The sequence below is a fragment of the Lepisosteus oculatus genome, chromosome 13 (assembly GCF_040954835.1).
Source record: "Lepisosteus oculatus isolate fLepOcu1 chromosome 13, fLepOcu1.hap2, whole genome shotgun sequence".
NCBI classification, from domain to species: domain Eukaryota; kingdom Metazoa; phylum Chordata; class Actinopteri; order Semionotiformes; family Lepisosteidae; genus Lepisosteus; species Lepisosteus oculatus.
The window spans coordinates 10,479,020-10,503,176 of NC_090708.1; the positions used below are offsets into that span (position 1 = coordinate 10,479,020).

The 24,157-nt window shown below is 42.0% G+C and overlaps 2 protein-coding genes across 6 annotated transcripts in view; both read right to left on the reverse strand.

The window, feature by feature from the left end:
* Positions 1–13,129, reverse strand: part of sned1 (sushi, nidogen and EGF-like domains 1) — a 41,788-nt gene extending 28,659 nt beyond the window's left edge. For all 4 annotated transcript variants that reach the window (XM_015361368.2, XM_069197539.1, XM_015361367.2 and 1 more), the window contains exons 1-3: positions 12,542–13,129; positions 828–1,115; positions 294–434 (exon numbers count right to left, since the gene is read on the reverse strand). In XM_015361368.2, coding sequence (XP_015216854.2) covers positions 294–434; positions 828–1,115; positions 12,542–12,760 — 648 coding nt within the window. In that variant the 5' untranslated portion in view covers positions 12,761–13,129. The remainder of the gene's footprint in view (positions 1–293; positions 435–827; positions 1,116–12,541) is intronic.
* Positions 13,130–17,158: 4,029 nt separating this feature from the next.
* Positions 17,159–24,157, reverse strand: part of crocc2 (ciliary rootlet coiled-coil, rootletin family member 2) — a 40,284-nt gene continuing 33,285 nt past the window's right edge. The window contains exons 25-36 of one of the 2 annotated variants that reach the window (XM_006637742.3): positions 23,834–23,993; positions 23,270–23,437; positions 22,448–22,832; positions 22,037–22,194; positions 21,642–21,762; positions 21,322–21,485; positions 20,551–20,991; positions 19,422–19,571; positions 18,956–19,156; positions 18,676–18,807; positions 18,038–18,217; positions 17,159–17,482 (exon numbers count right to left, since the gene is read on the reverse strand). In XM_006637742.3, the coding sequence (XP_006637805.2) occupies positions 17,399–17,482; positions 18,038–18,217; positions 18,676–18,807; positions 18,956–19,156; positions 19,422–19,571; positions 20,551–20,991; positions 21,322–21,485; positions 21,642–21,762; positions 22,037–22,194; positions 22,448–22,832; positions 23,270–23,437; positions 23,834–23,993 (2,344 nt within the window). In that variant the 3' untranslated portion in view covers positions 17,159–17,398. Of the gene's footprint in view, positions 17,483–18,037; positions 18,230–18,675; positions 18,808–18,955; positions 19,157–19,421; positions 19,572–20,550; positions 20,992–21,321; positions 21,486–21,641; positions 21,763–22,036; positions 22,195–22,447; positions 22,833–23,269; positions 23,438–23,833; positions 23,994–24,157 lie in introns of both variants that reach the window. The other variant, XM_015361351.2, reaches the window with a different exon arrangement.

Below are 24,157 nucleotides of genomic sequence, written 5' to 3' on the forward strand. Positions count from 1 at the left end.
TATCATGACATGTTTGTTATGTGAGGAAACACACCAGTAAGCATTTCAGTGTACTCAGGTACATACGACAAGAAAGTTGAAAGTTGAAATTTGAAACTATCAAAGTCACCACAGCTCTACTAAAAGTAGATTTAACCACTCACAGTGTCGGACACTTAGGTGATAGATGCTGAAATTCTGTATGAGTGCCCTTAACCAAATTCCAATAAGAGCTAAAAGCGTGCCCTGTTGGGAAATACCATTCCACCTCGTGCTCTGGGCTTGCAGCGCAGTGCTGATCAGACACGCTGTACCTGTGCAGCGATGCCCCCGAGCCCCGCCAGGTCCCCCCCGCTGCTGGCGTGCAGGCCAGTGGTCCAGGTGATGTTCTCGTACTGCAGGATGGTGAACGAAAGCTCTCCGTCTGTGATCAGAACCACCTGGAATGTGTTAACCTGTGGAGCCACATTAGGAAAATTGGGGTTTTCTAAGAATTTGGACTGTGTTGATCCAATTAACTTTTTCCCATCCTTATCGAAACATTTCAGTAAGAAATGCATGCCAACCGCCAACTTCAAGCCCCTGATATCAGGCTCACCCAAACTTTCAGCATTCTGACTAAAAAACAACTAAAACACTGAAGCTGAACTAATTGAATACATTTTTATTTTGATTTTAATACAGTCCTAACGTATAGCATATGTAATTCACACATATACTGACCAAATTCTGAATCAGTATAAAGCCTCAGGTTGAGAGCAAAAACAATGAAGTTCTGCACCGAGATTAAAAGACACGGCGGTTCTGCTTCTTGCCAGAGAAAGAAATGGCAATGAAGGGGTTCTTACGGGCGTAAATGAGCTACCCCCGAAGAACGTGACTTGATGCCAGGTGGCGATCAGGACCCAGGAGGTGGTGAAGCTGGGAAACTCGGGAAAGTAGCGACGGGCATCAGCAGTGGCTCTCTGCAGGATGGCGGGATCCTTGCTCTCCCTGTAGAATACCTGCCCCGCCCGCCGGTTGTCGACATCGGCCCAGAAAGGTGCCACAACCCGTCGGTCCCCAGCAATGGGAAATGCAACTGGTGTGAACTGAGACACTTCCCGTAAAAATGACACCAGTCCGTTGTTGTTCACCTGAACACAGTGCAGAAACATTATGGGTCAGCGATGGACTCATACACTTGCACTCAGCCTTAGCTCCTTGTCTTCCCAATATAAAAGCTTATTTAATCTTTACACAGACATATAATTGTCTGTTTAAACAGGGAAAAATAACAGGAGGCATCAAAAACTATTCACATTATCTATAGATACAGGTATATATTCATGTCTGAATCATACTGCCATCCCTTTTCTGCCAGCATCTCTCTCCCTCAATTATTCATGATCTCCAGGGCCTGCACCTCTCCCAGACATGTTAACTGGTCCACAGTGCTTCAGAACAGAGCCCCCATCTTCAGAGGACCGCAAGGCTAATCTTTAATTATCACTTTACAAACTCATCATTTTTTGACTCAGTGTCAGAGTATCCCATTGTTTTTCTCAGAAATACCAGGAAAGAACCATTGTTATCCCTCCTGTCTTTTACAAAAACCAGACCAGCCACAAGATTTCTAAAGGATTTACACTGACAAGCCAGATCCCCAACTCCTACACTACTCTGATGTGCCATTCAGTGATGCAGTCTGGTTAAAATAAACTTTACTTGGTGAAATTCTGCTTGCTTCTGCTGCTGGTCTGCCTGTACATGCACCTACTGACTTGTGTTTTTGGAGAAGATGGTCAAGTGACTGCATGGGAGATAAACTGGGATTCTTTCTGGTGGCATACTGTGTTCCACTGAAAGTGCCAAGATCATTCACACCCCACTACCCCCAAGAATGGAGACCAAGATGCAGACTGCATGTTTACTAGGAGCAGAGTCATTGTATTCAGGAGAACAATTCACTGTGTTGCTGGAATTCATCTATCAGACTGTACACAAATATAGCTTCAACCTTAGCCTATGCTCATTTAAAGTAGATTTAAGGCACTTGTGAGGACAAGGTACAAAGTGTGGTACTGAGTATGTATGCAGAAATATCTTATTACACTCACTCCTAAAGGATTTCCTAGGAGTATTGTAAGTGTATTACAGAATGCTATACACTTTAAGAACCACCGATAGAAAAAATACGACAATAGTGAGTAAAGTCTCATCTGATCTCTTTAGAACTCAGACGCTCAAGAATGGGAAACCTCTAAGGAAACCAGTTGTGGTGGTTTTCTCTTTGGATTAGAATTTCAGAATAAAACAATTGGGTGCCTTGAGAGACCTTTTACTGTAAGAGATACCATTGTTTGGTTGAGAAGTTAAACTGAGTCCCTGACTACTTGATAGGAATTTTAATCCCTGTGTCCTGCCTAAATTTAATTTTGGGTTTACACAATCCGGCTTCCCTAAAGTCCCTCTTTGATTCAGTTGTAGTAACTTAATTCAACTCTGTAATGGGGCTGCCAGTGTCTAATGGCTGCTATGTGCCACCTAGGTAATGGTAATGGTTGAAAAGGTGGGTCCCCTCCATTATGTAAAGCATTTTGGGATTGTTTAGGATGAAAGAGCTATAGATATCTATCCATGCATTTTCTCATCTGCTTACACAGCACAGAGTCACCAGAGCCTAACCCAGTAAGCAATTCATTATTAATTAAGATTATGGTACTGAACACAAGATTACTGCTACTGACAAGGCAAACACCCTTTGCCTGAAACCTTAGAAACAAACTCAAATACAGAGAACACATTCTATTGCTGTTGTAAAAGCACATCTAGAGTGATTCACAAGCTTGAATTATTTATCATGCCAAATGTTCTCAAACAAATAGTTGTGTTGCTGTGACATCAACACATAAGAGACACTTGGGAAATTATTGGAAGCATAAGGATGTGATTGGCACTCAGTTTTGTAGCTCAGTGAATTGAAACCAGTAAATACAGTTATTGAATTGTAAGCATTCCAGCTAACGTGTTAGTAATTGAGTCTGAATAGAATATTTATGGAAAGAAAACTGTTTCAAAATGCAACATGTGTGCACCTGTGTGCCCACATTTCAATGCCTAGCATGCAGGCTGAGGTTTTGCAGTCCTTTGCGAACAGCACGTCAATTCACAATGTGGGTTTTATATAACACAGGCCTTTGAGGCAGGGTGTCAGCTGTGTTGGCGGGCAGTAGCAGGATTTCATTACCCTCTGTTTTCCACACGTTCACAGTGCTTGTGGTTAAGAAGTATTCCCAGGAGGGTTCGAGATCTACTTGATATTGATTTCGCTTCCAGTGTTAGATTTGTTTCAGTTAATTTTGTAATATCCTGTAAGAGATACGGCTTATGTAAAGTGTTATACAGTAGGTCAATACAGTGATTTTTTTCTCCAGAGAAAGACGAACATGACAAACTGCACCTATTGAGGACTGTTAAAAAAATGTGAGCTAAACACACACTCACTTGTAACTTAACTTGGAAGCGTGTAAAGAAAATGGCACAAAGTATTAGTCTGACTGAGGCATGAAATAGAAAAAAAACTAAAATCTGCAAAAAGTGTGCAGAAATAGGTTAGTGTCCTGTTAAGAACATCCAATTTAGATCATGATGAAATATTGAAAATATAAAAATACACAAATGCTTTGTTCCAAACACTGTGCAGTAAGTTCTTTAAAACTCCCCAGACAATAAGCTGTAGGTTTGAATTTCTGCCCATTTCAATATTTTCGGCCTCCAGACCCTTTCATTTTTTTTTTTTGGCCTTGTGAATTCATGGGAATTAAATCATGACAGAATACAGTTGAGGACAGCACTTTGGATGCTGACTGTACTTCAAGATAAAGCAAAAACGAATGCTTTTCATGGACAAGTGGAGTTAAACATCTCCTAGTTAAACTTCTTTGCTGCCTTTTGAGCCCATTAGGTGGGGTTACACTTTCTGTGTTCACGGTCAACACCACGAAACTGGTACAGGGTGGAAAAGGAAGAAAGCAACTGAAGACTAAAAGTTCAAAAATGTACCAGTTGTCACGCTAAGGCCCAAAAGAGGAAGACGATGATGATGGTGGGGTGGGGGGTTTGGCTGGTGCAGAGGTGGCAGGAGGGCTGTGTTGACAGTCTCAGAGGCGAGTGTCGGAGCAGGGCAGGCAGAGTCTCACAGCGGATATATCCTTTTCCTCGCAGAACAAACAGCTCCCTTGTTCTCCCAGACAGGAGCAGCTGAGAAAACCTCAGTGCTGCACACCTGCCCTGGGCTTTGCAGAGCGGTCTGCCGCTGCCGAAGGAAGTGGGTTTTTAAGAAGGGCCTTTAAACGTGTCTCTAAAATCCCCAACCCACTGCTGGGGCTAAACTAACCAAAAGAGCACAAACCTCAGATGGCCCTCAATCTTATTGGCTCATGTTTACCTGTGGTAAATTAGTATTTGCAAATGTTTCTCCCTTACAAGCGCATATTTTTCTGCAAAAAGTCCCTTTTAATATGAGAGGACAGTGACATATTCATTATTTAATATTTTATAAAATAGTAAAACATTGCAGCATGGTTTTGGAACCAAGTTTTATCTTTTTTTAAAAAAAAGAAACCAATGTAAGGCAAAACAAATGCAATAATTCCCAGACTGAAACATATTTTATATTGAGAGTCCTCTTGCCGAGATTCGTGGATGAAAATACTGTACTAGGTGGCCAATGCTTGTGTCATCTGGAGTTATGAACCAAAGTAACTGCTGCTACTGCTGTGAGACTTCCCTCATGAGGTGGCTATCACATTTCTTATGACTCCGGTTAGATCTTTGCCTGTTTGTATAGTGGATCTATAGTGGAAATACATTTTTTAACTGGGCTGAAAGCCTATTTCCTACACAAAATCCTGATTGTTGTAGACCACTAAGCCGCCTTATTTCTAAAGAGGGCATGCAAAATACAGAGCGACCAAAACATCTGAAATTAACAACCCAGACACTTGAAATAAACAAGGAAAGTGAGACTAATGTATATGTTTCAGAGGTCCTGTGGAAAATAAGACCCTTAATGTGTATAAAATACAGTATAAGAAATTCAAGAAACAGCACCTTACCACCATTTCCCTGTAGGAATGTCAGATTGCCTTGCAGAATTATTTTTCTCTTGCATGGAGACCATACCTTTGGGATTTTTAAACAACAAAGTTTTATTTGGCTTTCCACATGGCTCATTTAATTAGCAGCCCCATCCATTCCCTCCACTACCGTGGTCTTGTGAGGAAGTGGGTGTTAAAGAGGGAATTTCAGGCTTCTCTTGGAAAGGCTGGAAAGTGCATCCGTGAAAGCGTGTGAAACTATATATTTAACAACCAATTAAAATAACTGAAGCCTTAGATTGCAGCTAATTATAATTACACAAGAAGAGAGAATAATGCTAATTGGCCATTCCATTGGAAGGCCTGAAAAATAAGGTCAACTGTACAAAGAAGTACTCCAGTGTCTAACAGAAAGGCATGCTCCTATGTTCACAGACCTGGAATGAAACTAAGCCTTTTGCTTTGGGACCACTGCAACAACTAACAAATGCACTTTAATAACTTGTCTATGGAGGGAGCTGGATGTTTTCAAACTCTCTTTGTTATTGTTGACCCCCAAAGCAAGTCTTATTTCTGGACTGGAATTTGTAACTGTACCCATTTTTTTTTTTCATTATGCGCTAATCTTGCTGTACAATGTGACATTTTTATGGCCTTTTCTTCCTGCTGCTACATCAAACAAACGGATATCACGCCAGCTGTCCTTTGATTCCAGTACAGGGATTTCAAGCCCCCTGGAACTATAGAGTAAGTGTAGGAAATCATTCAGAAAGTTAAATTAGTGATTATACACTAATACCGGAATATGTTTTGGCTTTTAATCAGATCACTGAAGCATCTGGAACAAGTTAAAGAGCCGTTTTCTCAATGTCCAAGTATTTTATACTGAGCTGGTGTAATTCAGAGAAACCAGAGCTCAAGAACAACACCAATTTGCTGAACCGTATTACACATACCCTGTTCTCCACTCAGGTGTTCCAAAACCAACTGCTTTATTAGAGTAAATACCAATTTTGGTTAGCTTTCAAAAAGCTCTTACTGTAAATGACTGAGGAGCTTGCCAACAATCAGAGTGTGTTTTCTGGTGGGTGCATTTTGTGGCTCAACAAATCAAAATTTAAAAAGTTAAAACTTCCTGACAGCACTATTTAAGATACCAAGACTCCTATGACCCTTATTTGTTTCCCAATACTTCCAAAAGACTAAAATCATCCTAGATTAAGTAAGCACATCCATGGTTCTTAAGCAGTAATGGCTCCCTCTCACCAGCTCTTACCAGGCAACGCAAAATTTCATAATTCCAAGACTTGAACAGTTCATTCTACGTCCTCTTCTATAGGAAGGTCTACATATGGGAACTTTTCTCCTTGGGAAACAGAATAGATTTTATTTTTCTCTGATGTAATGTCAAATTAAACGTGAATAGTTTTCAAAAAGGTTTTTTTTATTGAAAAATGTTACGTTAGAGCACATAGGTATCTCTTAAAAGTGTAGGAAGTTGGTCTTTAAATATTAGGGTATAAACTGCTTATAAAATGGAGAACGTTGAATTTGAGAGCGTTTGTTGTCAGTCCATGTCTTGGGAGGCCACTTTGTCTATGAAGACTTCACTGGGCTGCCAAGCAGCCTCTATTGTCCGTGGAGCAACTCCACTCTGAAATGTAGTGTGTTATTTTTTGGGAATTCTTGCCGGAAATATCCTGGGTTTTCCTTGGGTAGTTTTCCTTGGAGCCAAGTAATTTACAGACTAAAATAAACTTTCATCTGGGAAACCTCAGGCCAAAATAAACCCTGCACATAAAAAAGGTGCCCGAGGATCAGCTTGAGAAAACATCTGACTTTCCTTGTCACAGGGGAGCCTTCACAGACCAGCTTGCTCATCCCGATTATTAAATTAAACCCAGGAAAGTCTAGAGAGGTCTTGGCACGCTCTGTGGCTCAGCTGGATCCTGCCTTGTATCAGCCAGAACTGTCACCCTGTGTCTTAGAAACAGGAACAAGAACCCTAGCCTCTACATATTAATTATTTCATGAAATACCTCTGGTGCAGTCAGTGAAAAATATTTTACGAATGCATTAAAACAGAAAAAAACATGCTGTAAAAATGCCCTGGGAAGTTTACCACATGTTTGAATGCAATAAAATATGAACCACAAATTGCTTGCACAGTGACATTGAATTGGCTATATGTTGTAATTAAAAAAAATAAAGTACAACTAGAAAAACACTATAAATCAGTGTAAAGACTAGTTAATAAACTATATAAGAAACAAACAGCCAGAAGCCCAGTTATCCACCTATGTGGATGACCACAAAGTGGGGGAGCAGATTTAGGCTTGACAAAATAATGAGGGACAGTAGGGAGGGGGTACCAGGAGGTCGTCTTTATTTTACCCTCAAGAGGGCTCACGGGTAATTTTGGGAAGGAAGCCATATTTTAGTAGAACCAGTCTTTGGTGTTGGCTTTGCCACAGGATTGACCTCAGAAATGATCTTGAACAAATTTTTCTGATTCTCTAAAAATCTTCCAGTCCAAATTTAAGATCTTCCATTTGGTTATAGGTTATAACCTACACCGAGAGGACTAAAGAACTGAATCTTTTTTTTAAATCTAGGACAGAGAAAAGTATGAGGGGGATCCGATTCAAGTATTGAAAATCCTGAGGCACTGACATAGTTAACCCAGTGGAGTTTGTCACTGCTCTTGTCAATGGGATTTGTCAAAGAGATACTGCAGGAAAGGGCAAAGCTGAGAATGGATGACACAAATTTTGATAATCATCAATGAGCTACAAACTCATGGCAGGAAAGAAGCCAGCAAATACCCTGTCTTTTTAAAAAAAAAACCTTGGTTCAATTAAACACTAGTGGCTAAAGCAGTTAGATGGGCCAAATTAGCTTCTTTCATTCTTTGTCTTTGATGGAAATCAACAGTGTGTATCCTATCAAAATGTCTTAATTCAGTTAACATTCTTACCCACTAAACAATTTCAAACACTTCAGTTTTCAGTACTTTTCCGATGCTTTATTACTATTAGAACTACAACTAAAACAGCACCATAAATAATGTCTGTAAATAGGGCCAATACACTACTGCAATGTGGCAGAACTGAATGAGACAGGTAAAACATAATTCATAAAGAAACAAATATCTGCAAGCTATATTAGTAGTCAGCCTATAGATGGATACATAGCTCAACATCCCCCAAAGCTATAAAAACATGGTGCCATTGCCTGTAGATTGATGCTGATGCCCTTAATAATGTTGCACTAAAGTTCTCATTTCTGATGACTTTGCAGATTCCCTTACAAGAGTTAAACAAAACATGGTCTATATGTTCTAATGGAGCTCAGCAATTCAATCTGAGCAATAAACAGGCTATTATATTTGACCATTTCCCTCTTCATGATCTCTCAGTTCAAAGCTGCATTTTCCTTCTGCTTGTTTGATTCAAATATCACTAAGCTCTTCAAAACAATGGTGTGCAGGCAAAGCTTTGTCTGACCGTCACGAATCTGGTGCTTGCAGTTAATTGAAGCAACTGGGTCAAGGGCGAAACTGCTGCCTCACATAAGTGCTGCTTTTCATGGCCAGTTCTCCAGATTCTGCCACTCCAATCACAGCTAGATAAAAACCAGCGAAAACCGTCTGAGGAGTAGCTTAGTGGACCGTTTTTTTTTTCTGGGAGCTACCGGTCATTCATTTTTCTAGCTATTTCTATCTCACTAAATTTACAACATTTTAAAGTACTACAGTTACTAAAACAATAAATCTCAAATTCTGCTTCATTTCTGGAGCCAATTTGGAAAGGACGGGACAATTACTTCCAAGACTCATCTGTAGTGATGATTGCCTAACAGGCGCAGTCAGCAGAAATAATACAGTAAACAGCTTCCATTAGGACAAATACAGGCCATTCTTCAGTGACTGAAAGTGCTGAAGCGATGCTTGGCTGTTCTGTTCCATTCAGAGACAAGCAAAACCCTTAACTGCTGAGGGTCTTGTGCTTAATGACTTCAGCACCCGAGGTCATCCCAGAGGTATTCAGTGGGAGCCATGAAACACATGCAGCCAGAGACAATAGCATTCCCATAAAAACAGACCACAACTGTAAATATTGGATCAACTTTTAAGTGTACCATTCTACAGCTGGAGTGAAATGTGGGCTAAATATGACCAGAAAAGATTAAAAACATCCAAAAAGCAACAGACAGTGTTTTGTATCTTCGGCTTTATTTGTCAAATAGAAAAAGAACTTTTTTTTCTTTCCTGGCTGTGCAATATAGACCCCCATGTGTCAGGCAGAGATTCATTAATCCTGTTTGTTGCTCCACAGACACTGTACAGATGTGTCTGTGTTCTGTTGAATAGCTGGTTCGCATTTGAGACAGAAACGCTATGTGGTCCAGAGGGAAGCCCCCCCTTCCATGATCTAGAGTGGGAAAAGGGTTAAAAATATGGAAATGGGAAAAACTGGGAATCCAGGAAAGGGATAGCTTCTCCTAATTTCTTCAGCATTCAAACCCGAATGTACATTTTATACGAGAGAACCACAGCACGGGTCTCCAGGGTCATACTCCTGCTGGTCTTATAAGTATTGTTAGTAATGTCTTATGTTTGCAATTAACAATGTCTTATGATAGAAAAAAAGACCATGAGACTTCTTATCCAAATATTAATTTCAATTAATTAAGATCAGAAGTGGGATGAAAGCCAGGGGTCCCCCAGGAACTTTTCTGCCGACACAAGGATTTCTTCTTTTCTCTCATCTCTGTACCCCTTTTTTACATGTGCTTGAGAACATCAAATCTAAACCCAAATCAGATGTAATTCCAAAGGGCAGAAAACTCTGAACACAAAAGAGAGGACATTTCTGTACTGAGGACAAACCCGGTCTTCTTTACACTACAGATTAAAGTAAAATTATTCAGGGCAAGTACCCCTTGTAAAAATCTCAAGGCTTGTCATTTAGTTGTGTGACCACCAGAGGTCGGTTAAACACAAACTTGGACCATTGATTTCAGCAATCAGCTTGTCACCAAGGATAAGATAAGGCACAGATAAGTTTGGCTCATGTTACTTTTTTATCCTCAAGATGACATGAAGGAATCATTCAAGTATTCATTTACAGTGTTGATACCTTACAGCTGATGTCTTCTCACACTGACTGCCAGAGTACAGTTACAACACAACAGGAGCCGCCACATTGACTTCATTTTGAAAACAAGTGAAAAAATATATTTTTCATCCTTCTTTTCTTCCACATTGAACATTCTGTGTGCTCTCTGTGGGCCCCCTTCTTGTTCAAGTCTGGGTCTGTAAGAGTTAACTACATTTAACTCATTTTACATTTTAGTTAACTTAAAACGGATGTCACAGTTTGTAAAACATAAGTAGATTACATATTACATACATATGTTTGATTATGTCACATTTTCCACTACAGCTGTGTGTTATATTTTAGTACCATGTGGGAAGATGCATGATTTTCTAATTGTTAATGATTTTTATCACAAATGTGGGTTATACTTTAGTATAGTGTAGCATTTTAACTATTGGAAATCGTGCTACTCTCATAAAAGTAAAAAGATGTTCATCTAGATATGCCAACAGCTATTTTTAAATTGGAAGTTACTATCATGGAAATTACACAGAAAAAACACGTACAGTATACAGTGATACAATATACTGTAACATTGGTGAAATCTCCACAGGCATTTTAAACACTATTGTAATATCATTGTATGCATCTGCCGGCTTTGGTTAAGCACTTCTGTCTGAAAATCTTTTTTTCTACAGACCAAGTGGCAGGGCACAGCATAATTGCAAATTTGTATTTATGTAGTCTGGCTCCTAGGCTGACCATACGTGTTTGAAAATTAATATGAAACTGTTTGACCTACTGTACCTGTTTTACACCATGTTGCGACCCAGGTCAAAGTGTTAATGTGAAAGGGCCTCAAGACTAATTCATCTTGGTATATGTACTCTCGTCCTGATGTCTCTTCACTGCTACCAGTGAAGTATCACATTCATTATAAAATCCTTCTCTTAATTTCTTAATTAGATTGGCTTCAAATGTTCCCTCTGACTTAGTTCCTGCTAATACTGTCTTTAAGAATGTGGCAGATTCCTAGAGCCCACCTCAGTTTGTGTTACTAAGCCTCTATGGCCTGGAATGCCCTCCCTGAAGGAATTAGATGTGTACATTATATTCCACCTTCCCCTACATTTGCTTTTGGATATTAAACCTGTTTCATGTGCGCACACACATAATTCAGAGAGAGGTGTGCATACATAAAGGCTCCTTTGACTCTGTGATTAGCTGATTCAAATTGACAGCAAATGCATCATCAACCTAACTTGAGTATTTAAGAACTGAGCCAGTTAATTATTAAATTAAATAATTCCTAAGTGTCCTTTTATTCAGATCCCACAGTTTTTGAGTTAAGCTGTCAGGCAAACAGTAACTGGAATTAAATAAGTATCAGTGAACAACTGGCCAAGCACCACAGTAATTGGATGGAGTTTCAGCACCCCAGACATCCTAGGACTTGTTTTGTGAAAAATATTTGATGGCTCTGACACAGTGTGTGGTTTGGAGGAAAGTATGGTCTTTTACTCAACCATCCCATATTGGTACAGGGATTGTAGCTTCCAATTTTGTATTGCAATAAATCCTGATTTCGAATATAAAAAATACATTGAAAAAGTAAAAAAAAAGTGTTGAGTGCTTTCCAGTGTCAAAGTATACAAGAATATTTCAGACAATGTAACTTTATGTTTTTCTTGTCAATTAAATATACAGAATTAGGATGTACATTATGACGATACTTCCTTTTGCTTAACAACTCTTTATCAGTTCATGAATTTTCCAGATTTATTGCTGCCATAAAACTCACACTTTTGGTTGTACACATATTTACAAAGTTGGATTGTCTAGACACAACAGTGAAGAACCTTCATCTTCTCAGCAGTTTGTTCCTATTAGACGTTTCACTGTACTTTATCCTGCCCCAGCTGAGAGCAGATAAGCTCTGTTCTTCCTCTCTGCTAAAAATTGCAATGAGATTTACCACCTCAGGTCTTACTGAATAGGCATGTTTCTCAGTGAAGTTCACATCTTAAACTCGCAAGGGAACACAAACGAGTTACAGACCTGGTATCTAGTGCAAAGACCATTTTCATAAGTAATTGTCTAAAAAGTAATTGATTTGGACCACAACTAGCATACGTTTTGCAAAGTAAACAACAATTTACTTGCTATTATCTTCTGCTCGACTACAGTGAATGGCAAAATCAACATTTGTGAAGCTAACAAACCTGTAACACTGAAGCACACCTGAAGCAATTCCCTTCTTCTGAAAGGGGGTTTTCTGGGATGCAGGGGTTATAAGGTATAATGACATCCATACTCTAAGTCCCCTGAAAACAAAATGTTACAAATACTAGCAGAAGTAATGCAGTATGTGTTACTCACATAGAGCCCCGTGTGTCTGTCTCCAAAGAAAGGGAAGGCTACAGAGATTTCCACCAGCCCAGATCCCCCATCATCTTGCTTCATCGTCTGGGTGTCCCCATGGTCTTGTCCGAAGGGGTAGAAGTCCCGGAGAGGTACAGCTAACTCCACGACAGCCAGCAAATCCAGAGAGAGCAAAGTGCAGAGCCAGGGTACGAGGGCTCCCAGCCCCATCTCCATAGCTCTGTGTTGAGGGTTCAGATGATTTGCAAGTTCTTGGGGTTCAGGGGGAGGGGAAAAGGGGTGTGTGCAAATTCGGGGTACTGAGAGGACTACGGTCTTAACCACCTTAACAGCTGCCCTTTAGCACCTTCTAGCTTTTTTTTTCCTTTGCTTTTTGAGCGTTTCCCCTGTTTACTGGGGCTGATAATCCGAGACTGGGGGGCAGATTCCTGGCATTCTGTTGGTTCAGTGTGCTTTGCAGCTTTCAGAATCTTAGAAAAAGGAGAGGAAAGAAAGAATGAGAAAAAAAAGAGCAGAGCGATTCAGCTCTGAAAATTTTTACAATCCAGCTATTTGGTCCCTGATGGTTAGCTTAGAAATATCCTCAATAAAAGCTCTATTCTGCCTGCCAAAAGAGTTCTTTCAGTCCCAGCACCACCCCTCCAGGGATTCGCTATTTTGCATAATTATGAATCACGGCCAATCACAGAAGGGAGGCCAGTAACTGGATAGTTACTGGGCGGAGTTATGATAATCATAGGGCTGCTTTAAAGAAAAACCCTGACAAGACTCCCTCCCCCAAATCTTAACCCTTGACTTGATGGGACAACCTAAACAGTCCAGGCTCAAACAAGGCAGCATTGTGGTAACAATGCAGAAACGTAACATAGCTATGTATTAAAAAGCAAATGAATGAAATTATAGCAGGCCAGTAAAATCAAATTTAATACTTTTATAATAGAAGACAGTTCTGATGCTAGTGATCTAAATTAAAGCCCACATAAGTGAGTAAAACTTACATATCTTTGATATCTTTGAAATTCTGCAGTTCATTATGCCTAATAAAGTATAAATATATGAAGGGGTTCAATATCTGTGGCTAAGGATCTGCACCTGTGACTGGAAGGTTGCCGGTTCAAATCCCACGGCCAGCAGAGGAATCCTGCTCCATTGGGCCCCTGAGCAAGGCCCTTAACCCCAACTGCTCCAGGGGTGCTGTACAATGGCAGACCCTGCGCTCTGACCCCAAGCTTCTCTCCCTGACTGTGTGTCTGTGTCTCCATGGAGAAAAGCTGGGGTATGCGAAAAGACGAATTCCTAATGCAACAAATTGTATAGGGCTAATAAAGAAACATTATTATTATTATTATCAGCATGAAGTAGAACCTTTCATAAGCCGTGTCTATCTTACAGGTTCATACAGGGTGGTACAAAGTTCAGGCAGTCAAAGCTGACTTGAATAAATCCTGACACTGTCAGTACTTCCAAAAATAACAATATTTGCAGTAGAGGGAGTTTGTAGAGCATTTAAAGAAAACTGGTGACAAGGAGACTTGCAGAAGTGTCTGACTACAAAGAAGAAAGCTTCTTGAGAAGACAACCCCAAAGACTCAGAGAAAAACTCAAACCACACCTGCTGTAAAGAGATGTATCTTGAAGATAATCACCAGAAAATTAGAGCCTTTAATATATGCAATTAATCCGAATGCACTCATACATATAATGCATTGATATGACATGGGTGATAAGTGTTGAAAAATAAAGGATGGTATAATCATCCATGAATATCCTCACAAGACCTATCAAAACATTCTTAATTTCTGATTTAGTCGGTAAATGAATTATTCATATACAACTTAATCTTGCCATGGCACAAACAGTGACAGATATGATAGCCGAAATGATGGCAAGTAAATAACATTCCAGTGTTAAGTCACTAAAAAGAACAATTCAGCTAACATTCATTTGAAGAAATGAGAAACCTGTTGTATTTTCTTGTTGAAGTTACTTTCCTAACCATCTTTAGAGACCCAACTCTGATCTCTTTAAAGACACTGTTACAAAATGACCGATTTTTAGAAAATCCACCTGAGCGGTTTGTGTGGCATGATCTTTATTTTGTGCAAATTTCATTGATTCGTACCAAAAGAAAACATTAAAGCCCCAAATCCTGCACCACCGGACTGGAGAAAGAAAAAGCAAAATTCTAGATCAAAACTAAATCAGCATAGTTATCTTAATTTAGATTTACTGTGTTATTTATTACTGCTGAGGAAAAGTATGACTCCTGGTGTACAGAATCTTCAAAGTGTCATCTCCTGAGGTGATCTGTGTTTTGGGAAAAGAGACAGTTAAATGATGTTATGTTGGTTGACTATAATGGGAACATGTCAATAGACCCATACTTTTATAGTATACTACAATTCTTTCTTTTGTCTTCAAGATTGTTTAATTAGATCTCTTTGATTAGCCTTTTCCCTTTTTAGATCTTCTGAGCAATAATTCTATGTTTTTTACTGCACTGTTCATTTTATTCTAACACTTGGAGGGTTATTCATCCATTGTGTGTTCACATACCCTCATCAAAAACACTTTTTTACCCTCATTCATAGAACCACTGTCTGGATAAATAATTTGATGGTCATGTTGTACTGAGATGTTAAAAATGATGGAAAATTACAGGCAAGTGTCAAAGCAACCCATAAACGTCAGTACACAAGCAAAAGTGACCAGTCTGATGATATACAGTAGGCGATGGTAAAATGTGCTGTGGTCATGGCGTGTGGAATTCAAATTTAGATGACACAGAGGCAATGGAAGCTGAAAGTCTCCACTTAATAACATATTATTCTGAGAGAGGAGCCTAGGTAAAAATGGCTAAATTATCAGTAAAAGGCACTATATTTTGCAGTCTGTGCTGAGATGCGAATTTGGTTGCTATATATTAGCTAAGTGATTGGAGGATTTATCCCAATAACTATGGAAAGAACAATTCAGCTGTGGTTCGGTAGTTTGCTCCAGACATTCATAACTCTTTGTGCCAAAAGGATAAAGAATAATCAGACCAGAAAGTAAAAGTAAAACAAAGTCATAGTACAGGAGCCACATCTGGGAGTAAAGGTGGATTGGGTACAATTCACCAATACACTTCAGGATTATCTATGCAACTAAAATGGAACCTATTATATAAACTGGGCTAAAATTAGTTAAGAAATAATAATAGGTAGTAATGTGCTATATGATGACAAGTAAACAAAATGGCATTTAGAATCAAAAGCAATATTACTAACCTGATCAATGATTTGAAAAAGATGTACATGTACTGTAATAGCCAAATCTATAACAGGTATAGGTTGTCACTGAGAGCAGCAGACACGTCAGATCTTCCAAAAATCTTGACGATAGGCATATCTCAGAATGCACTAATTCTAAAATAGCATATGTTTCCCACTGACAAGCTCATTCTATTACTGCCAGCAGCAGAGTACGTGGTACTTTCCATGCCAGTAAAAGCCATTCGGTGTCGTCAGATTTTTTAGGAATCACTTTTAGTATATGCAAATGATGGAAAAGGGCTGTTAGACGTTATTGCCTCTCATCATGATAATGTAGCTTCCATACCAGCAAAACCCTGTCATTGATGTGGAAAAAAGTACACTGAGATGGTTACTGTCTTAAAAAAAAAACAGAAGGTTTTAGGAATAGCCTATCCTTTTATGTTAAAAAATATGAAGAAAACGCCCCCTAGGAGTTATTCTTCTCTGCCAGGTTTTGCCATTTTTTCATCTTGCCATATGAGCTTTTCCATATCTTTTCATTTTTATTTTAAAAACTTAATTGAAAGGCTCGTTTGCATGACAAATTAAACATTATTACAAATTCGTATAATTCATGATCCTAACTTTCATGATGTAAAACAATCACACAAAGGCTGTCTGAAAATTGACAGAAATTCTTTTAAGGATAAATGTTAAAATGTAGCAAAAATCTTAAGGAGGTAGTATCTATATAGGAAATTCCACAGTTACAACATTGTTGTGGGAAATATATATACTTCTAATGAAATTTAAAAGTCAAACAATAAGGACAGTTATATCTAAGATCAGTAGCTGTGTCATTTGAAATGTAAGTATTTGCAAATGCAGTATTGGAAAGGGTAAACTTTCAGCAATAAAGTAGTTAGGAGATGAATTTTAATTTAAGTTCCCAAAGTTAGATATAATCCTCACAATTCTCACAGTTTGTCTCGTGCTGATAAGCAGCAGTTTTTGAATTAAAATCTTAATTACCAGTTGATTTATGTCTCTGGGATACATACTTATTTTGAACATCACACAGAACACAACACATTGGACATCATAGCTCATTTTTGTTAACATAATTTAGAATGATCAGAGTGTATAACTCACTAATTAATTTAAAAGATTTCACTATAACTTTTAATTAATTCCACTTGAATATCTCCTCGGTCAAATCGCGTGTGAGGAGTATACAGACAAATATCCCAAAATATTGAGAGGGATATGGTCGTGTACTATTCTATTTTCTAAAATCCATGGAATGTAAATATTTGGAGCATGTCAGTTACTTATGTTGATGAAGAGAGAAACAGATATGAACACACATAGATATTCATTGACTCCAAACCACAGTTGTCCCTGAGATCAACCAGTTCCTGTGGTTTTTAATATACAGTATGGCTATGTATCTGCAGTTTACAATTCTTTCCATCCGTGAATGGCCCTTGCACAAGATCATAGATGTTGAGCAAATGGTATAAAAATAAATGGTCTAGGATGCTTCCAGATGGGTTTTGAAGCTGTTGGAAAGAATTGCTTTTCAGCCTTCCAGGGGCCAAAGTTTGCCTGTGTCAGGCTATACTGCAGGTCTGAGCATCTGATTGACATAGGCCTGTCGACGTCTCATCTCCTGTTCCAGCTGTTCCTTCAGTGTCGCCACCTGGAAGGGGAGAAAACCAGTCCCGAGAACCTCAGAACATTTATCTCTCTGGGCTCAGACTGCCCACAGACAGCAGTGCTTTACACAGCCTCTATACTGTTTCCCAACCTTTTCATAAAGGCCTGGCTCACCTCTTTAGCTTTCCACAAAACTCCCATTTCTTTCCTCTTTAACACAAGCAGAATGTGCTTCTCCATTACCTGTACTAGTCAATTAAATGTCAAGTGGAAAACACACAAGATCTTTCATCCCCTCAGCAAGTGCTGATTTTCGAAGGAATGAGGCGGATATGGGGATCAATATTACTAATAGTCCTGTATTCAACTTTTATTCAATGCTGAGAACATAACAACTTTAAAAATGCTGTATGGACAGAAATAAAAGGTTTACTAGTTTTTTAAACACCAGTCTTGATAGCTGTAGGTCTCATTTTGTACTTTTTAAGAGTGTGTGCTTCCAGCTCAGTCTGGAATTCCGCTACAATCACAGCCTGAGTGAAGAGACCTGCTCGCTTCCTGTCCCTGCCCCCGTTCCTCACTGCGCAAGGGAGCTCACCTGCTCCTCCAGGCCCTTCACTCTCTGGCGATGGGCCCTCTCCCGGGTCTCCAGGGCTCTCTCGGCCTGCTGCTGGGCCCCTCGGAGCCTCTCGGTCTCCAGCTCCATCTCCTGCCTGTGGCGGCCTGTGACCTCCAGGAGGCGCTGTGCATGTGCCCGTTCCAGCTGGGAGATCTGTGCCTGGGGCCAGAGCTGCCTCGTCAGTGGGGACGACAGGATGAACTGACTGTAACCCCTTCCACCGCGTCCTATTATCTCTATTATTTTAACTTACATTACATTCCACAGTACTGCATATGTGAGGTTAAATCTACAGTTATTATGGTAAGGCTTTATTCCTTAATACAATTACTTTAAAAACACCACAGTACAGTAGCACCACACTACAGTAGCTTACAGACTTTTAATTGTACCCAATTTTACTGAATTTAAACACCAGTTACCAGCCATTGCATTTAAAGGAAATAATTCTTATTACTCTTTGGACAGATACAGATCAAAACTAAACGTAAATAATTTAGAGTGGATTAAGAATTAGATTTAATAATTCACACTGCTTGCATCATTTTGACAAAATAAACAGATGGTATCTAGAAAATGATGTCTCGGTGAGGTCAGGTTATTCCACTAGATCTGACCTGAAGCTGCTCGATCTCTGCCTGTAGATCAGCCAACTCCTGCTCCATGCTGCTCATGGTGTGGTCCAGCTGTTCCTTCTCACGTCCCAGACGTACAGTTTCCTCCTCTTGCTTCAGTTTCTCCAGCTCCACCTGCCATTGAAAACCACAACTCCGTTTCAAGGCAGTGCGTGGGTCAAAATGAATCTAACATGGATACCCAGAACCATGCAGGACAAAGAATTAGAAGGCCTAGAGCACATGTAAGCATTTAAAGCAAACTTCTGAGCTAAAAAGTCACCTTGTCCAGCGCCCGTCTCAGGGAGGCCTTTTCTTTGTCCAGCCGGGCGACGGCTCTCTCCAGTTCATTCCGCTTGCTCTCCAGGTGCTCAACAGCGTGCTGCAGGGCATTCACCCTCTCCTGTAGGGACTGTCTCTCCTCCCGTAGCTGCCGAGAACCATCCAGAGCCTCCTGCTCACTGCCCTGTTTCTGGCGCAGAGTCTGTGGGCCCGGCCATCACAGAGAGCAGCTGTCAATGCCGTGATTCTCCATCGCAAGCCCTCCCACATCGCTGTTTCCTCCCTCTCATTGCCTCTCCCTCCCAACCTCACCTCACCATCCTTTCCTTCTCCATTTTCCCTCTCTCTACTCTCTCTGTGTTTCACTATACCCTGTCAAGCAAATTATTTTTTTTCCCCACTGTTCTCCCAGGGTATGATAGTGCAGTGTTTGGAGCTGTCTGTTAGATCACCCCCTTCCTTCTGACCTCCTGCAGGCTCCTGGCCTGGCTCTCCAGATCTCGGCTCCTCAACGCCGTCTCTTCCTGGGCACGCTGCAGGCTCTGGACCCTCTCTGTCAGCACATGGTTTTGCCTCTTACACTCCGAGAGGGACTCCCTCGCAGAATCCAGACGCTCCTAAAAAAAGTGCCAAATCAGGATAACTGGGCATAGACCACTGTGTCACACCTTAACAAATGTGAGAAGAAGTTAATATTTCTTTTATTGGCATCATCTGACATTTTTCTTACGTGAACAGATTTATAAAGTCCTGTATAGGCAGTTTTTGTTTACACAGCATCATTCAATTCAGCCCCGGTCTCTGAGCCTTAAGAGCCCTCTTGAGGAGCCTTTGGAAAATTAATGAGCTAGCTTAAAGATTTTATTGCCAAGTCACAGGGTTCCTTTAGGGAAATAATTGGATCAGAGGTAAATAAAAAAACGACAGTACTGGTGCATTAAGATAAATTAAGCAGCAGAAATATAAATAACATAATTCATTATAGTTAGGAATTTCAATAAATAAATAACAGGAGGATCAATTTTTAGACAAATCAAAAAAGTCAGCATCTTTCCACATAAAAAACACAGCACTGGCCCTAACCTAATAGTAGTGGCTTAAGGGAGACATTTATTTTAAGTTTTGGCACACTGTTTACAAATAGCTGAATAAGCCAGTTATAGTATTCATTTTCAAAATGCCTTTAAAATTCATGATCAATAATGACGTTTGGACTTGATACACCAACAAGATTATCTGCCAGGCACCTCTGACAGTCAGTAACCTGAATCATCTTGCCTACAAAATAGTCTGCCAGCCTACTCACTTCGTCTGTGGCAATTAGGGAGCAGAGGATTTTGCGACTATACAGAGCCCTGGTTCTGCACCGGGAACACAACAAAATAATATACATGTCCAATTTTACCATCGTTTTTCAGGACCTGTGGTATAATTATTATCCATCTGCTGGAGCTGAATGTTGCATGAGGCCAAACAGATGCATATGTGTTTGTATTTGTATCTGTTCTGTGCATTTTGTCTGTTCCTTGCTTTGCCTCGGTGCCAAAGCTACACATTTTATTTCGGCAGCGCTCTGCATCTTCCAGGGAGACTTGCCTGTAACACCCGGCGGTCCTGTTCGCTGGACGTCAGGGCTTTCTGGAGCTCGGCGACGTGCTCCTGCAGTGCCCCGGCACTGGTGCTGCTGTCGCTCAGAGCGCGCGAGAGGCTCTGCACCTTGTCCTTCAGCTGGCCCTCCCCTTCCTCGGCCCGTGCCAGGGCCACACTCAGCCTCTCCGAATTAACCCTGAGAGCCGCCCCCCGGTCCTCGCTCTCGGCAAGCTCCTGGCGCAGCCCGGCCAGTCTCTCCTGCAGTGTGGCCACCTCTGCCTCCCGTTCACTGGCCGCCATCTGAGCCCGCTGCAGCTCCCCCTCCAGGGTGCGCTGGGATATCTCCAGTCGGCTGCCCCGTGCCTCTGAGGCCTCGACTGCCTCCTTCAGCCTCCGGCGCTCCCCTTCCAGTCTGCTCTCTGCCGCCTGAGCTCGGGCCAGCTTCTCCTGCCAAGACCAGACACCCGATCGCCAGCTCCCGTAGAGCTCCCATGACAAATATCACACACCCACCTGACAAAATTCACAGGATGTGAGTCTATACAAAATCTCCCCACCGAGTCACAATTAGTTGCCAATGTTATAATCGGAGGGGCACAGCTGTAAAAGTAACCGAACTTCATCCACTGTAATTATACATTTCCTGTGTTGCATTTCCAATCAAACATGTCAAGGGAGTGTGTAATGCCCTTGCCTTGGAGCATCACACAGTTTGAAGAAGAAAAATGCATCCACAGGGAAGAAAATCATGGGAATGTGTTTCGCTCCAGTGCCCACCTGCAGGGTCCTGTTGTCTCCCTCCGAGGCTTGAAGACTACGCTCCAGTGTGGCCACCTTCTCTACTAGGGCTTTCGTCTCCCTGTCCCCACGCTGCTGGGCTTCCTCGTGAAGAGCAAGGGCTGTCTGAGCTGCGCTGAGCTGCTGGTCACCTCCCCGCTTCCCTGGGACAGCACAGCAGCCCATGTTAATAACTGTACTGATTTTGTTTTACCTATGAATAGAGCGCTCCCCCGGCCACATTTAAGAACCTTCTGAGTCATCCAAGGGAAGTTCCCCACGACGCCATAAAGGTTTGTCATCTGTAGGAAGGCGCTCACCTTCCTCCAGCTCAGCCAAAGATTTCTGCAGCTGCTGTACTCGGCTGTTGGTTCTGTCCCGGTCGCCCTCCAGCTCCCCGATCTTGCGGGACAAATTGAGCACTTGGACCTGAGCTTCATCCTGCAAATCAGGCAAAGCCTTTTTAACAATACTTCTCATGCAAGCAGTGAAATCTGACTCCAGATGTGCCCGACGCTGTATCCAGAGGAGATTCACAAAACAAAACGAATGCGTGAGTTCTCAATAAAAATCTAAAAAAACAAAGGGGGTTGGGTTAGAGGAGACGCAGAAGCAACAGGGGTGACATGTTGACAAGGCACTAGATGTCAGACAAATGGCAATGGCAAGATTTGAACAGAAAGCACTACCAGTTGTCCCTGTAGGCTGTACTAACCCGATCTCTCTGAGCCTCCCTTAGCTCTTGGATGAAGTCACGCAGTGCTGCCTTTACCATGTCCAGGTCCAGATCGGTGTCCCCTCCCCAGGAGTGCAGAGGAGACCCACTGCCACTGAGGCAAGGTGTGGAGCAGCGCAGGCCGTCCCCACTGTCACCTTCTCAAGAGACACAAAGTGACAGATGCAAAAAGTGCAAATATGATCAAGCTTCTTACTGATGAACTATGCTGCGTGCCCTTCTTGACAATTTTAGTGTATCTGTCTTCCATTCTTGATCTAACCAGTTCAAACTGATAGCAAACAACCATTAATAACCCGCAGTGCCCTGTAAAACATTCGCTGGCCACTGTAAAGACACTGCAGTCATGAGTGACATGTGCTTATGGGTCGAGGCAAACCAATGCCTAACCTTTCATTGGTGACAGGCTCCTTCTGGGTGAGGGGCTGCGCCCATGTGCCCCTGGGGTCTGTGATCGCCCTGTGCGGGTGATGCCCAAGGTACGGCGCAGGATTGACGACAGGCTGGTCAGTCGCTGCTCGAGATCACACTTGGCCGAGTCTGCCTGGCCCAGCTGCTCCTCCAGCTCCTGAGCCCTGCCCTCGGCCACGCTGAGCCGCAGGGTGAGCTCCTGCAGCCGGGCCTCTGCCCTCTGCCGCGCCCCTTCCTGCTGCTCAGTGCTCTCCTTATGTCGCCGCCCGCTCTCCTGCAGCTCCCTGGCGCGGCTCTCAAGTTCCTCGGCCTGCAGCCTCTGCTGGGTCTCCATCTCCAGCACCCGGCGCTGCAGCCCAGCCACCTGCCAGGGCACAGAGTGAGCAGAGCCGGAGGGACGGGCAGAGAGCACGAGCTCAGCCCTGAGCGGAAGAACGTCTTGTTTACACAGCTTGGGACACCGTGTTGAGGCGAGCTTCAGATGAGGTCACTCAGATCAAAAACCTTGTTCTGATTATGGGATGAGAGCTTGCAACAGGGGTTTATATTTTAAAATCCGTGCCTCAGTTGTGTGATAAACATTTTTAGGGTTGCCCTAGTAAAACATTTTACAGAACATAGAAAGAAGAGTAATGCCGTGATATTCCAATCTTTGGATGCCCACTTTTTCCATGCTTAAGTTTTTCTCAACTATAGGATACCATATTGTGCTAAATTTTCCATTGACAGACATGTATGCTTGCTGTCAGAACCCAAAACTTTAAAATTTGCTTATCCTTACCGAGAGATAACCAGGCATACCTCTTTTAATTCCGCCTCCTTGCTGGCTTCGCCTTCCAGGATCCTCTGCTTCAGACTAAAGATCTCGCGTCGCAGCTCGTCTTCTCTCTGCCCATCCTGAGCCACGCGAGCCCGCAGCTCGTCGAGTTCCTTGCGGCGCTGCACATTCTCACTGTCAAGGGTCTTCACCTGCATGCCGAAGGGAGAGAGAGGTGTGGTGTCAGCGGGGAAGGGAAAGAGAAAGGGAGGGAGACATGGAGGTGTAAGGGTGTGACAGGTGATTACGGAGAGACAGTCAGGAGCTGTGAGAGGGGGAAGTGGAGCTGTGGTATGGAGACAGAACACCTGTTCCAACAGAGAAAGACAGAGCCTTGGACTAGAAGTTTTATTTTGATAGGGATAAAAGTGCTCTCTATGTAAGTATTTCTAAATTCCTCGGAAAGCCATATCCCGGAACATTTCTTTCGTTTTCAAGCAGTAACGGGCTTGAACTCGGTGAAACGTTCTTTTTGTTGATCGCTCGCAAAGTGCTTATGAAATCGTTCCGTCGTTTTCTAAGCACAAACCCTTCAGGTCCTTTTTCACCTGTCTGCGCAGGTCCTGAAGCTCCCGCCGGGCTTGCAGCCGTGACCTCTCCAACTCTCGCAGGCTGCTCCTCAGCTCCGCTGCCTCCTGCTGGAGGGAGGCTTTGCACTCCTCCAGCACTGCCAGCTTCTGCTCCTTCTCCTCATTGGCCCGCCTCAGACTGCCGAGAGACAAACACGCTGATGCTCCATCACACGCCGAGGTCTACAGCCCTGTAACGCTGAAAGTTCAGTTGTGCCCCTGCTGGGGTCTCCATTACAGTCTCACAGACCCGAGAGCATACACAGTGCCACTCTCTAGACGGCGGCAAACTCCTCTACGCCT